The sequence below is a fragment of the Tupaia chinensis genome, unplaced genomic scaffold (assembly GCF_000334495.1).
Source record: "Tupaia chinensis unplaced genomic scaffold, TupChi_1.0 Scaffold146177_1, whole genome shotgun sequence".
Taxonomy (NCBI): Eukaryota; Metazoa; Chordata; class Mammalia; order Scandentia; family Tupaiidae; genus Tupaia; species Tupaia belangeri.
This window is the reverse complement of record NW_006206032.1, coordinates 2,428,047-2,441,528: the sequence shown is the minus strand read 5'-3', so window position 1 is coordinate 2,441,528 and position 13,482 is coordinate 2,428,047. Positions and strand designations below refer to the sequence as shown.

The 13,482-nt window shown below is 43.2% G+C and overlaps 2 protein-coding genes across 4 annotated transcripts in view; one reads left to right on the top strand and one right to left on the bottom strand.

Annotated features, from left to right (window-relative positions):
• The window catches only part of DPY30 (dpy-30 histone methyltransferase complex regulatory subunit), a 33,392-nt gene extending 31,792 nt beyond the window's left edge, over nt 1-1,600 (bottom strand). Inside the window, exons 1-3 of one of the 3 annotated variants that reach the window (XM_006168810.3) lie at nt 1,469-1,600; nt 1,160-1,231; nt 1,020-1,067 (exon numbers count right to left, since the gene is read on the bottom strand). In XM_006168810.3, coding sequence (XP_006168872.1) covers nt 1,020-1,067; nt 1,160-1,195 — 84 coding nt within the window. In that variant the 5' untranslated portion in view covers nt 1,196-1,231; nt 1,469-1,600. Of the gene's footprint in view, nt 1-1,019; nt 1,068-1,159; nt 1,232-1,330; nt 1,419-1,468 lie in introns of those variants that run through there. The other 2 variants (XM_006168812.3, XM_006168811.3) reach the window with 2 other exon arrangements.
• SPAST (spastin) overlaps nt 1,551-13,482 on the top strand; it is a 95,968-nt gene continuing 84,036 nt past the window's right edge. The window contains exons 1-3 of the mRNA XM_006168814.3: nt 1,551-1,746; nt 1,936-2,083; nt 10,033-10,370. Of these exons, the coding sequence (XP_006168876.1) occupies nt 1,551-1,746; nt 1,936-2,083; nt 10,033-10,370 (682 nt within the window). The remainder of the gene's footprint in view (nt 1,747-1,935; nt 2,084-10,032; nt 10,371-13,482) is intronic.

Sequence of the window (13,482 nt, the reverse complement as noted above, 5' to 3'; positions counted from 1 at the left end):
CCAAGTTAAATCACCCATGTCGTCTCTTCCTTTTAATAAAACTTCAAATCTTCTCTAGAATGCCTATTTTCCTAACCAATGCCAGCCAGTTCTAGTTAATTCTTTTGTTTCAATATTCATGCCTTTACAAAGCACCTTTTTTTTTTTTTTGGAGAGATTTATATATATATATATAAAATTAATAATTTTAAAACTATTTTCTGTATCTTCTCCCATGGTCTCTCTGAATTCAGACTGAGCCACCTAAGGCAAAAACTGTATGTATCATGTGTTATCTCCTGTTACTAACCACTAACTCCAACAGGGCACGCCTTTTTCCACAAAGATCAATGATTTCGTCAACTTTAAAATGTACACTTTTTGCATATCAAAATCCCAATGGATACCCTTCTCACCAATGAAAATTATTGTGATAGTCTCTCTTTCTTTTCTTTTTTTTTTGAGAGGCTTTTGCTATAGGGTGTGGTGCGTTCACCAAAAATCACCCCCCAGGGGGGATGGCCATGCTGCAATCTCTTCTCCTCTCAGGATCTTGGGCACACATGCACAAGTGCCCAGCGTGAGTTTAAGCCATTGAGTCCAGGACTCAAGTCGCGCTGGACTACATAGGAGTCCATGCCATCTGGGGGTCCCAATAATGTTTCTTAACATCACTTTTTAAAAGTTCAAATTGAGGGGCAGGTAGGTGGCATGGTGGTTAAGGCGCTGGACTCCCACAAGGATAACCATGGTTCAAGTCCTGGACCTGGTAGCTTTGCTTTCTCACTTTCCCTCTCTTCCTCCCCCTAAAGCATGTGCGCCCTCAGTAAATTAAAATAATGATACATTAAATAATTTTTTTAAAGTTCAAGCTGAACACTAATTTATTTGTCTGTATACCAAGTACCGCTAGTAAAATAGAATTTGATACTATTCAGTTCATGACGAAGTTTTTCCTTCATGCAAAGTAACCTAGCAAAAACAAATTCCAAGTTTTCTCAAGAGACGCACAGATACGAAATAGGAACTGGGCGAATTACCTCCACGTTGTCTGTGAGACCGTACTCAGAATGAGGATTTTCCGCAACCTAGAAAACAAAACGCGGGACACAGGGACATCAGCCACCTTCTCCCGCTGCCTCCCTGAACACCCCACCCCGAACCCCGGGCCTCCCGGTACCTGCGTCTGCCCCTCGAGCATCTGCTCTGGCTCCATTGCGGACCCTGCAAGTCACAGTACTCGGATTCCAGTCTTGGAAAACAAGAAGAGACCAGAGTTACCCGGGAAATTTCAACACGAAGACGCTAGGATGGAGTCCAAAGCAGCCCCGACCCCGCCCCTCACCCCCACCTGGGCGCGGGAGCACCCCGAGCAGTAGAGGACCAGTGTGGGACAGCTGGCGACAGAGCGCCCGCATCAGTTCCGGAAACTCTGTGGAAGTCCCAAGTGCCTGGGTAAGTAAGGAAAGAGGGAAAGGGAGCCGATTACCCACGCCCGAGCCGTCGGTTCCTAAGAGACCCGCACCGCGCCACCAACTCCCAGCAAGAACCGCTTCGGCCGTAAGTGACGGATGTCGCAAGGCTGCCGCGCCTGCGCAGAGCTCGTCGGGGGCGGGGAGGTGCGCGCAGTGGGGCTGCGAGCGGCTCCCGGGGGTCTGCGTTGTGTCTTGCAGGAAAAGCTCCTCAACCTGCCCACCGAGGGCGAGCGCCCCCACCTGAACATCAGTGACCTAGCGAGCTGGCTGGAGCTGTGCCTGGCCGGCCTCGGTGCGGACCGAAATGTCTGGCCAAGCTCTTCCTCCAGGAACCGAAACCACTTCCTCGCTGAGTGATTCCTACTAGAAAATCTTAGGCCCAGGCTAAAATACATAAGGCGGCGGAGTGCCTGTATTTAACTTAAAGCAGAAGGAGGGGCAATTAGCGATTGTGAGATTCCATATTCAGTTTTTATTCTAGCCCTTAAGTCTGTGAATATGCGAGGTTCATGCAACTTTACATTTGTATCAAGATTACAATATGCAACTGGCTTTCTAAACTGGGGTCCTATTGATAGCATTGTATTTGTAAAAGATACAAAGGGTAATTTGCCTCCTACCCACAATCTGTAAGTAGCAAATGAAGTCTGGTAAATGGGATTACCTTCATTCCAATAAATTCCATTTATTTTAATGTAGATGTTAATGATACACTGGGACTTCCTGCCTTTATCTCAATCTCATTTGTACTTGAACTTTGTAATATGAAAACTTTGAAAAGTTAATATCAAATATTTGGAGACTATATTATGGCAAATCCACATGATGGAATATAACCTTAAAACTAAAAATCATGACGATTTATAAGGAAATATTAATAACATTACTTTTTTTTTTTTTTTTGGAGAGGTTTTCGCTATAGGGCGCGTGCGCTCGCCAGGCAGAGAGAGACATAGAGACAGAAAGCGAGAAATCACCCCCCAGGGGGGATGGCTACGCCATGATCCCCTGCAACCCCTTCTCCTCCATTCTCCCCTCGGGATCTTGGGCACGCACGCACACGCGACCGGTGTGAGTTTTAAGCCACCGGGTCTGGGACGCAAACAGCGGTCGGCTACGTGGGAGTCCAGCGACATAGCCATTATGCTAAGTGCTGGTCCCTCCAATAACATTACATTTTCATATTGCTGTTTTGTGGGACCAGCAGGTGGCATAATGGTTACATCGCTGGACTCCCATGTAGTAGGCTGCAGTTCCAGCCCCGCACCTGGAGACTTAAAACCCACACCAGGGACCATCAATTGGCTATTGGTTACGTCCCTGGACTCCCAATTAGTCGACCATGGTTGGAGTCCCTGACCCAACGACTTCATCAAACTTACACTGGGCGCCCCCCTGAGCCGTGATTTCTGGCTTTCTCTTTGTCTGTCTCTGTCTCTCCGGCAAAGGCATGTACCCTATAGCAAAAAGCAGTTGGCATAATGCTCATGTCACTGAACTCCCAAAATGAGTGGAGCAGCCACAATTCCTTTCTAGGTGGTCTATTTCCAGACCCCGTGTTCTTAACTATGCCACGAGACGTTGCTAACACTGGAGCCAGGAAGTCCGCTGCCTACTTTGTAAACAAGCTGCTTCTGCCAACAACGGGGAGGACAGAACTTTTGACTACAGCCATACGGCACAGGTTTGCCTGGAGAGGGATAAACAGGAACCGTCAATCCTACTTCGAGCAAACGACGTGGTGAGTGGCCATGGCAACAGGTACCCTTCTGGAGCGCAGGAGCCGCGTGTTTTGCTGAAGGTGTTGCAGCGTTTCTTTTCTGCAACATCCTACATGCTCTCCCTCACTCCCTCCCTTGAGGTATTTCTCATTTTCTCTCTCTGGCTCTCACTCTGTCCCTCTCTGGTCAAATTAAAAGTGAATAAGTAAATGGATGAATAAAGTTAAATAAGTCTTTTTTTAAAAAAAGGGGCGACCAGCAGTTGGTGTAATGACTGTGTCACTGGACTCCCAAGTATTCAACCGCAGTTCAAGTCCCAGACCGGGTGGCTTAAACTCATGCCAGCGTGTGTGCCTGTGTGCCCAAGATCTCTAGAGGAGAAGGGAATGCAGAGTGGCCATCCCCTTGGTGGGAGGGTTGGGGAGAGTGATTTCTTGCTGTCTCTCTAGTGAGCACACTTGGCCTATAGCAAAAATCTCTAAAATTAAATAAAGGGGCCAGCAGGTAGTGTGGTGGTGAAGGCACTGGAATTCCCACATGGCCAACTGCAGTTCAAGTCCTGGATCTGGCAGCTTGCTTTCTCTCTCTCTCTCTCTCTCTGTCTTTCTCTGGCAAAACTCATATGAAAAATAATAAATAACTAAAATAAATAATTATTTTAAATAAATAAATAAGGGCCTGCAGGTGGTGTGGTGGTTAGGGGCACTGGACTCCCTCATGGCCAACTGTGGTTCGAGTCCCAGACCTGACAGCTTGCTTTCTCTCTCTCTCTCCCCCTCTCCCTCTTCCTTTCTCATCAAATTAAAATAAATCTAAATCAATAAAGTTAAATAAAATAATTATTTAAAAGAAAAACTAAATAAATAAAATTCGTTTAGGAATTAGATTTGTGGATGTTTTTAAAGTTTTGTAATGTAAATTTGATCATTAGTATTGTGATTGTTGACAGCTACCATATAGCACTTAAAGGGTTTTACATGTAAGACTGATGCAAAGATATGGATGCATATGTATAAAATATATACTATAAATTCAAGGGCCTGCAGGTGGTATGATGGTTAAGATTCTGGACTCCACATGGCCAGCCACAGTTTGAGTCCTGGACCTGGCTGCTTACTTTTTTACTTTTTCTTCTCTCTTTCTCTATCTCTCTCTCTCTGGTGAGTGTGCAGTGCCCTGTACCACGTAGTCGACCGCGGTTCGAGTCATGGACCCAACGGCTTAAACTCACGCCGGGTGCGGGTGCATGTGTGCCCAAGATCCCAAGAGAATTGAGGAGAAGGGATTGCGGTGTGGCCATCCCCCCGGGGGGGGATTTCTCATTTCCTGTCTCTATGTCTTTCTCTATCTTTCTGGCGAGCGCACGCACTCTATAGCAAAAACCTCTCCAAAAAAAATAGAATTATTTGACTGTTTATTTATTTATTTTAATTCAACCAGAGAGGGACAGAGAGAGAGAGAGAGAGAGAGAGCGCAGAGAAGAAAGAAAACAGTCAGGTCTGGGACTCAAATCATAGTTGGCCATGTGGGAGTCAAGTGTCCTTAATCATCATGCCATCTGCTGGCCCCATTTTTCTGTATTTTTCTATGCAAAAATGCATCATGAGTTTCCTGACGTCCCAATAGTCAATTACACATAGTGTTTTAATGACTTAAGGTAAAAATCTACACTTTCAAGAATAACATTTTTTTAATTATTTATTTAATTTTATTAAATATTATCATTATTCTCAAATTTGTCATAGGGCACGTGTGCTCACCAGAGAGAGAGAGAGGGAAAGCAGGAAAGCAAGCCAGCATCTCAATCACCACACCACCTGCTGACCTCAAGAATAACATTTTTACAAGGTCTGTTTGTATTTTATCAATTTTGAAATAAATATGATTTTAGTCTCTAGAGGAGGAGTGAACTTCTATTCTGGGAATTCAGGTATTTGGTCTCTGGTCTCTGGTCTTCTACTTGTTAAGCTTCGGTGTCCTGTCATACTTAATATTGATTGTATTTTCTATGCTTTTGTAATTATTTTTAATAATTATTTTATTTTATTCATAATTATTATTATTTTAACTTGACCAGAGAGATATCAGGGGGGTGAGGGTGAGAAAGTAAGCTGCTGGGCCCAGGGTTTGAACCAGAGCCAGCCATGTGGGAGTCCAGCTCTTTTTTTTTTTGAGAGGTTCTTGCTATAAGGCGTGTGCACTCACCACAAAGACAGAGACACAGAAAGAGAGAAATCATACCCCAGGGGGGATGGCCATGCCGCAATCCCTTCTCCTTCATTCTCCTCTTGGGATCTTGGGCACGCACGCACATACGCCATGGTTTACTACATGGGAGTCTAGTGACATAGCCATTACACCAACTGCTGGCCCCTTATTCTTATTTTTTAATTTGACTGGTGAGAGGAATGAGAAAGCATGCAACCAGGTCCAGGACTTGAACTGTGGTCAGCCATGTGGGAGTCCAGCATTTTAACCAGCACACCACCTGCCGGCCCATGGTCATGTCCTTATTTATTTATTTAATGCCAAAGAGTGCTTGTGCTTACCAGAGAAAGACAGAGTAAGAGATAAAAAGCACCCCCCCCCAGGGGCTAGCAGGTAGTGTGATGATTAAAGACACTGATTCCCCCATGGTCAACCATGGTTTGAGTCCCAGACATGGCAGCTTGCTTTCTCACTCTCTCTCTCTCTCTCTCTCTCTCTCTCTCTCTCCCTCTCTTTGGTGATCACACATGCCCTCCAGCAAATTAAAATAATAATAATAAATTAAATTAAATAAATAATTCTTTTTTAAAAAGTACCCCCCAAACACACTTGGGATTACACCACAATGCCTTTTCCTCCATTCTTCCTTCCTATTGGGATTTTAGACATGCATACATATGCACCCAGTGTGTTTTTCAAACTGCTAAAGGGGTTTTGAACCACAGTTGGCCATATGGGATACAGCTCCCTTAACCGTTATGCTTCTGGGCCAGCTCTAGATCAAGTTCTTTAACTAGTTAACCTCTTTGTAAAATGAGTGGAACAAGAATGATGAAAGAATACATTCTTTTCATAGTTTTGCTATAGGGCACATGTGCTCACCAGAGAGAGAAAGAGAGCACACCCCTAGGTAGGATGACCATGCTGCAATTCCTTCTCATCCATTCCCCTCGGGATTTTAGACACACACACACACACACACACACACACACACACACACACACACACAGCCTGTTTGATCAAACTGCTGGGTTCAGAAATCAAATGGCCATGTGGGAACTATTCACCTTAACCACCACCACACTACCAGCTGGGCTGAAAGAATACATTTAATACCTCTAACACATACCTGGAAGATAACATACATTTTTTGTCTTTTAAATTTATCAAGTTATTCCAGATTTCTGACTTTACAGGGGTCTCATTCCTTAGCAGTCTCGATTCATGTTTTCTGCCCCCTGAAATCATACTTCAATCTCAAATCCATTATGTCAGCTAACAGCTTCCTAATTTGTCTGGAGAAAAAGTACCTTGATATTAATCCTGCCTTATACTCTGCTTGGACTGAAGAGTCTAACCTTCTCATCCATTCACCCTAGAACATGAGTCTCCTGGCTTTCAGATTGTAAGAACTTCCAGGACACTTAATCCTGAGTGGCATCTGGGCCAGTTTCGCCAGGACAAAAAGGAGGAGCTGAGTACTGTGCTAATCCAGGACATTCAGTCCCTTTATCGCTTTACCCACTAATTACCTAGCAAAGTGTCTACTACCAAATATTTTTTTTGGATATTTCATCTATACTTGCCTTCTAAGAAATTCCTCAAACTGTCAGCTTGATGTAAGCTAGATTATTTGAAGTAGGAATCAATGATAGATATTAAGAACCTCTTTCCTTTTTCCAATTTCTTTCATAACAGTGCAAGAGAGAACATGTGTACAAACATGAGATAGTTAGGTACTGTTCTGCTCCCTCCTGGCAACGGGGTTTGGTCACACTGCAATTCCCTTCCTCCAGCTCTCTAGCTAGTCAGATCTTGGGCACTGGTGTCCAGCACATTTCAGATCAACTGAAACAGAACTTGAACCTGCAGTTGGCTATGTGGCTTTCAGCACTGCAGATCAGTATGCCACCACCTATGCTACCAACTGAGCCAAAGACTGCTTTTCAACTAAGGAAAAAAAAAAAAAATAGAATGGCATGCCTAGAGTCTATAGAGGAGATAACTGGTTTTGAAAAAGACAACAAGTTGGAGCCAGTGGATGGTGTGGTGGTTATGTTGCTGAACTCCCACATGACAAGAGAGATTCAAGGCCTGGACCCGGTGGCTTGAAGATCACCCTGGGCACATGTGCATGCATTTCAAAGAGCCTGGGAGGAGAAAAAAGAAGGGGTTGTGGTGTGGCCATCCCCCCTGGGAAGTGATTTCTCACTTTCTCTCTCACTGTCTCTGTCTTTCTCTCCATCCAGCAAGCACATGCACTCGATATAAAAAAATCTCTCTTAAAAAAAAAAAAAAACTCAAAAAAAGAAAAACGAAAAGACAGAAAACCTAAAATAGACAAATTAAAATATCTAGTTGGAGGTGAGGGATGAGAGGAGCAAAATAATCATTAGGCGATCACCCTATTGGTATGTTAGTAACCAAAAACATAATTGTGAACAACTAATCATTTCCCTAAATTGAATCTGCAATGTGCTGATTCATTTGTTCAACAAATATATATATAACACTATATATCACACACACACACACACATATATATGTGTGTGTGTGTGTGTGTGTGTGTGTGTGTTGTAGATGTTTTTGCCTTAGGGTGTGTACATTCACTGGAGAGAGATAGAGATAGTGAGAGGGAAAGTGAGAAATCATCCCCCAGGTGGGACGGCTATGCCACAATCCCTTCTTCTCCATTCTCCTCCCGGGATCCTGGGCACACATGCACATACAGCCAGTATGTTTTAAGCCATGGGGTCTGGGATTCGGTCATTTGGGAGTCCAGTGATATAACCGCTATGCCATCTGCTGACTCCTCAACAAATAAATTTTAACCACAGAATGTTCCAGGCAATGAATGAGGTGCCAGGATTATAGTAGGGAATAAGATCTAGTTCACAGTTTAATGCAGTGGCTAGACCTCGAAGAGCAATAATACTCAGGCATACACATGTGTTCCGTGTGTGTGTGGTGTGGCCATGTTAAAAAATGGACCTGTGATGTGCGTGAATGTCAGAAACCACGAGAAACTGGAGAGTAACATTCCCTAATTAACTAGGACAGTTGTTACATAGCTAGAGGTGACTTTTGCCTTTTAGGAATGTGGAGCTTAATGCTGCCATATTATTTTTTTTCTTAATTTGCCAATGAGACCAGCAGATGGTGTAATGGCTATGTTGCTGGACTCCCATGTAGTCGACTGAGGTTCAAGTCCCAGACCCGGTGACTTAAACTCACACTGGGCACGTGTGTGTACGTGCCCAAGATCCTGAGAGGAGACTGGAGGAGCAAGGCCATCCCCCAAGGGGGTGATTTCTCACTTTCTGTCTCTCTGTCTCTCTCTGTCTTTCTGACAAGCACACCTGCCCTATAGCAAAAACCTCTCAAAAAAAAAAAAAATTGCCAAAGGGCACGCACTCTAACCAATGAGAAAGGTAAAGGGGAAAAGAACACTCTCCAATGGGGCATGGTCACACACAGTCCTTTCTCTTCTGTTTCTCCATCTCTTTGGCATTTGGGGCATTGTTTGGCATGTTCTCCAAGCAGCTGGGTGCAGAATTTGAACTGTGTGGTTGGCCATGTGGGATCTGGCTACCCTAGCCACCTAGTCACAGGGCTGGCCCACACTATTTTTTTAAAAGCATTATTTATTTAGGGGCTGGATGGCAGGAGGCATGGTGGTTAAGGTGGTGAACTCCTGTGGAGAGCAGCCAATTTGAAAACATGTGATTAAAACATGTGGCCTGAAGACACATGCAGATATGTGCTTTTGTAAGCTACACTAGTAGGGCTATTGAAAAGCATTTACATACAAAAGCAGTACTTGCCTGCTGTCAATGGCTGTCTTTTTGTTGTTGTTAATACCCAATACCTAGATACTGCCCAGTATCAGGCTAAAGCAAGTCACAAGCCTTTATCAAATTATCCCCCAAAAGGATCAGAGAAATTATATGGCGCCAGTCATTTTCACATCTTCAGTCAATTTACATCCAAAATAACTGGCTTTGGATCCTAATTTCTCCTCCCTTATTCTCTTTGCATTCCACTTCCTACTTCCCCATTCCTTTTACATCCCATGTTCCCCTTCCCCCATTCTCTGCCCTTTAAAAGAATAAACCTGAGGCTGGTTCTAGTCGCAGCTTCTCCATCAGAGAAGCTGTGCCCACCTAATCCTCTCTTTTCTATACTTGTGTGTCTTTGTGTGTTTTGTTATTGCGTCTATTTCTAATCCACAGCCTTCCCCACTCAGGGAAACATGTTCATGCTGAGTTGGTCTCGGCAAAGTGGCGCCCAACGTGGGGCCTGAGTATGAGGAAAGAGTCAGACGAGTAGACACTCATTGCAGCCAGCAGGATATTATTGAGTAAGGTAAGGATCCTATAGAATAAAGTAAGAGTAAGAGTAAAAGAGATACCAGAGTAGAAGAGATACCAGAGTAAAAAAAAAATACCAGAGAAGAAAGAGATACCAGAGTAGAAGAAAGAGATACCAAAAGTAAAATAAGGAGTAAGGAGATATCAAAGTAAAATAAGGAAATTATAGAACAATAAAAGGAATGGATTCTATTATTATCAGGTGTAAAACATGGAGACAAAATTGTCTAGAGAAAGAAAAATGTATGTTCATATGTTGTCTTATATGTTAAAAGCTAGGGGCAATAAAGTTAGTATCAAGCGGTTACGTCTGTTTCTGATCTTCGTGCAGGAAACTTGCCCTTGGTTCCCAGAACAAGGAACAGTTTATGAGGAAACTTGGGAAAGGGTCAGAGAACAAATCAGAAAACAATATACAACGGAGGGTCCTAGCAAGATTCCCATCTTTGCTTTCTCCCTGTGGAATTTAATCAAGGAGTGCTTGAAACAAAACCCTCCAGAAAAAAACGGAGTTGGTTCAATAGTTCCACCAAATAACACTCCGGGGGGCTATGCCTCCCTCTTACATAAGAAATCAGAGTCTGTTACTAAAGACAAGGATACAGAGGTAATACCTGGTAAAGAAAATGACAGTCTTGTAAAGTTAGACAGACTTAAGACTGCAGACTCTGAAGGGGTTGCAGGGTGGGAAGAGAAGGAGCTGCTGCTCTTAGGCCTAGTGCCCCCCCCCATGGCCTGCTGCTTCCTAGTCAAAACCTATTTGCATATTAAATGGTGCTAGGGCAGATAGAACAACTCCCACTTTAAGGCCCCTCCAGAGAGCTTTGCATTGGGCAGCAGAGGAGAGACTACATTGGGATTTAATTTGTGCCCTGTTATTGAGGCTCTTAATCCTGACAATCAAAATCAAAATCAACGTCAGCATGAGCCAATATCCTTTAAAATGCTAAAAGAATTGAAAATGGCTTATATGCAATATAATCCCGTGGCACCATATACAATTGCGGTGTTAGAGACAGCTACACAATCTACGTTTACCCCTAATAATTGGCAAGTACTAGGCAAGGCATGTTTATCAGGAGGAGATTATCTTTTGTGGAAATCTAACTGGTTTGAGGAAGCCCAAGAGCAGGAGAATAGGAATGAACAACATAGAATACCCATCACATTTAAAATGTTAACTGAAACTAGAGAGCAAGCCAATACTGGCACACAAAACGTATTCATGCTAAGCTAGTCTCAGCAGACTCCCATATGGCCAATTACAGTTTATATATTATTTTCTTTAATTTGGACAGAGAGAGAGAGAAAAAGAAGGACAATGAGAGTACGAAGGCAAGCTGCCAGGTCCAGTTTTCAAACTGCAGTCTACCATGTGGGAGTCTAGCATCTTAAACACCATGCCACTTACCTGCTCTCATGCAATTTTTTTTTTAATTGCCAGAGGGCACATGAACGACAGATAGAAAGAGAGGGAGAGAGAGAGACCACACCACAGTAGGGCATGGGTTTTGTCACAATCCTTTTCCCTCCATTCCTCCTTTCCTTCAGGATTGGGGGAACTGGACACATATGCACACAGCATGTGCTTGAAGCAGCTGGGCCCGTGATTCGAACCCTGGTTGGGGTTCAAATGGAATCTAGTTTTTTTGTTTGTTTGTTTGTTTGTTTTAATCTAGTTTTGTATGCATGATGTTTAACCACTATGATTTGGGACCAGCCTATTAGCTTTTTCAAGAGACACTAGAATTCTTAGGATTTCTTTCCTTTTTTTTTTTTTTTTAAATGTTTTTTGCTATAAGGTGTGTATGCTTGCTGGAGAGATAGAAACAGTGAGAAGGGAAGTGAGAAATCACCCTTTATCCTCCAGAAGGGATGGCCCCATGACACAATCCCTTGTCCTCTAGTCTCCTCTCAGGATTTTGGGCACACGTGCGCATGGCGTGATTCCCATGCCTCTGGGTCTGGGAATTGTGGTCAGCCATATAGGAGTCCAACACCTCAATTACCATTCCACCTGGTGGTCTGCTCAGGTTCGTTTGTTTTAATAGGATTCTGAGTTTTTAGGGCTGACCCTGTGGTATAGTAGTTGAGCATTGTGCGTACAGCGAGATCCCACCTTGCCAACTATGTTTTGCTTTGTTTTGTTTACTGCAAGGAACACTCACCAGAGAGAGGTAGAGAGAGAGAAAGAACCCCCTAAGAGAGGGTAGCCACACTGCAATCCCTTCTTCTCCATTTTCCTCTCTGGATTTTGGCTATGCATGTATATGTGTCTAAATGTGTGTGTGTGTGTGTGTGTGTGTGTGTGTGTCAAGAGCCAAGTCTGGGACTTGAACCACACAGTTGGCCATATGGAATCCAGTCAACTTAACCACTACACCACCAGCGGGCCCTGCCAACTGTGGTTTGAGTCCCAGCAGCTTGAGAAACATACCAGGTGCTTCTGCTCACATGCCTGAGACCTGTGGCATGACCACACCCCACAGAAGAGTTTTTCTCGCTTACTCTGGAGAGTACACACACACCCTTTGGCAATTTTAAAAAAAAAAAAAAAAAAGGAAAAGGAAAAAAAAAAGAATTCTGAATTTCTGTGTGAAATCTACTGGGTAACAAATATTGGCTCAAAATTTTAAAACAAACTGAAAACAAAACTTTTGAGTTGCCAGTTCGAGATTCTCTAGTTACAGGGGATTCACTTCTATGAAAGTATGTATGAGCTTATGGTTTCAAAATAGTAGGTGTATGTATAAATTGTTACCTGACCTGCTCAACTTGCTTCTTGAAGCTATGATGCTATGGAAACATAGCAGTCACTTAATATGGAATTTTACATGAACGCCCTAGATTATCAAAAGTTATATTAAGTTGGTACTCTGAACAAAATATTGGGTATATAAATATAATCTTACTATTAAATTTTCCCCCCAGGGGGCACTCAAGGGAGATGGAGAAAGAGAGAAAGAGAGAGAGAGAGAACCTTCTAATGGGGTGTGGTCATGCCATGACCTCTTCTCCTCCATTTCTCCATCTTCTCGGGATTTAGGGCATGCATGCACATGTGCTTCGCATGTTTCAGGCCGCTGGGGCCAGAGTTTGAACCTCACTCAGACACGTGGAATCCAGCTCTCTTAACCACTAAGCTATAGGGTGATCCTAAATAGCTAGTATAGCTGTTATAATTATTTTATTTAAGTTTATTTATTTACTTATTTAAATTTGACCAGAGAGGGACAGAGTGAGAGAGAGAGAGAGGGAATGAAAGAGAGAGAGAAAGTGAGAAAGCAAGCCGCCAAGTCCAGGACTCAATCCATGGTCAACTATGTGGGAGTTCAGCACCCTTAACCACCTGCCACCTGATGGCCCCAATAGCTGATATTTTAAGCTGCTAATGTTTGAAGTGGTTTACTACACAGCAAACAGATACCTTATACAATCATAAAGTTTGAACAGTTTTTCAAATTCATACCCATGTTTAGTTGCCAGAGGGTATATGCACTTGTCAGAGAGAGAGAGAGAGATTAGGAGAGAGGGGAAGAAAGCAGCCCTCAATGGGGCATAATTGCACTGCAATTCCTTCCCCACCTGTTCTCTGTTCTGTCAGGATTTGGGGCATGCATGCACACATGCCTAGTGTGTTTAGTTTTTGTTTTTTTAATTATTCATTTTCACCCAGAGTATTTTTCTTTTCTTTTCTTTCTTTTTCTTTTTTCTTTTTTTTTTTTTTTT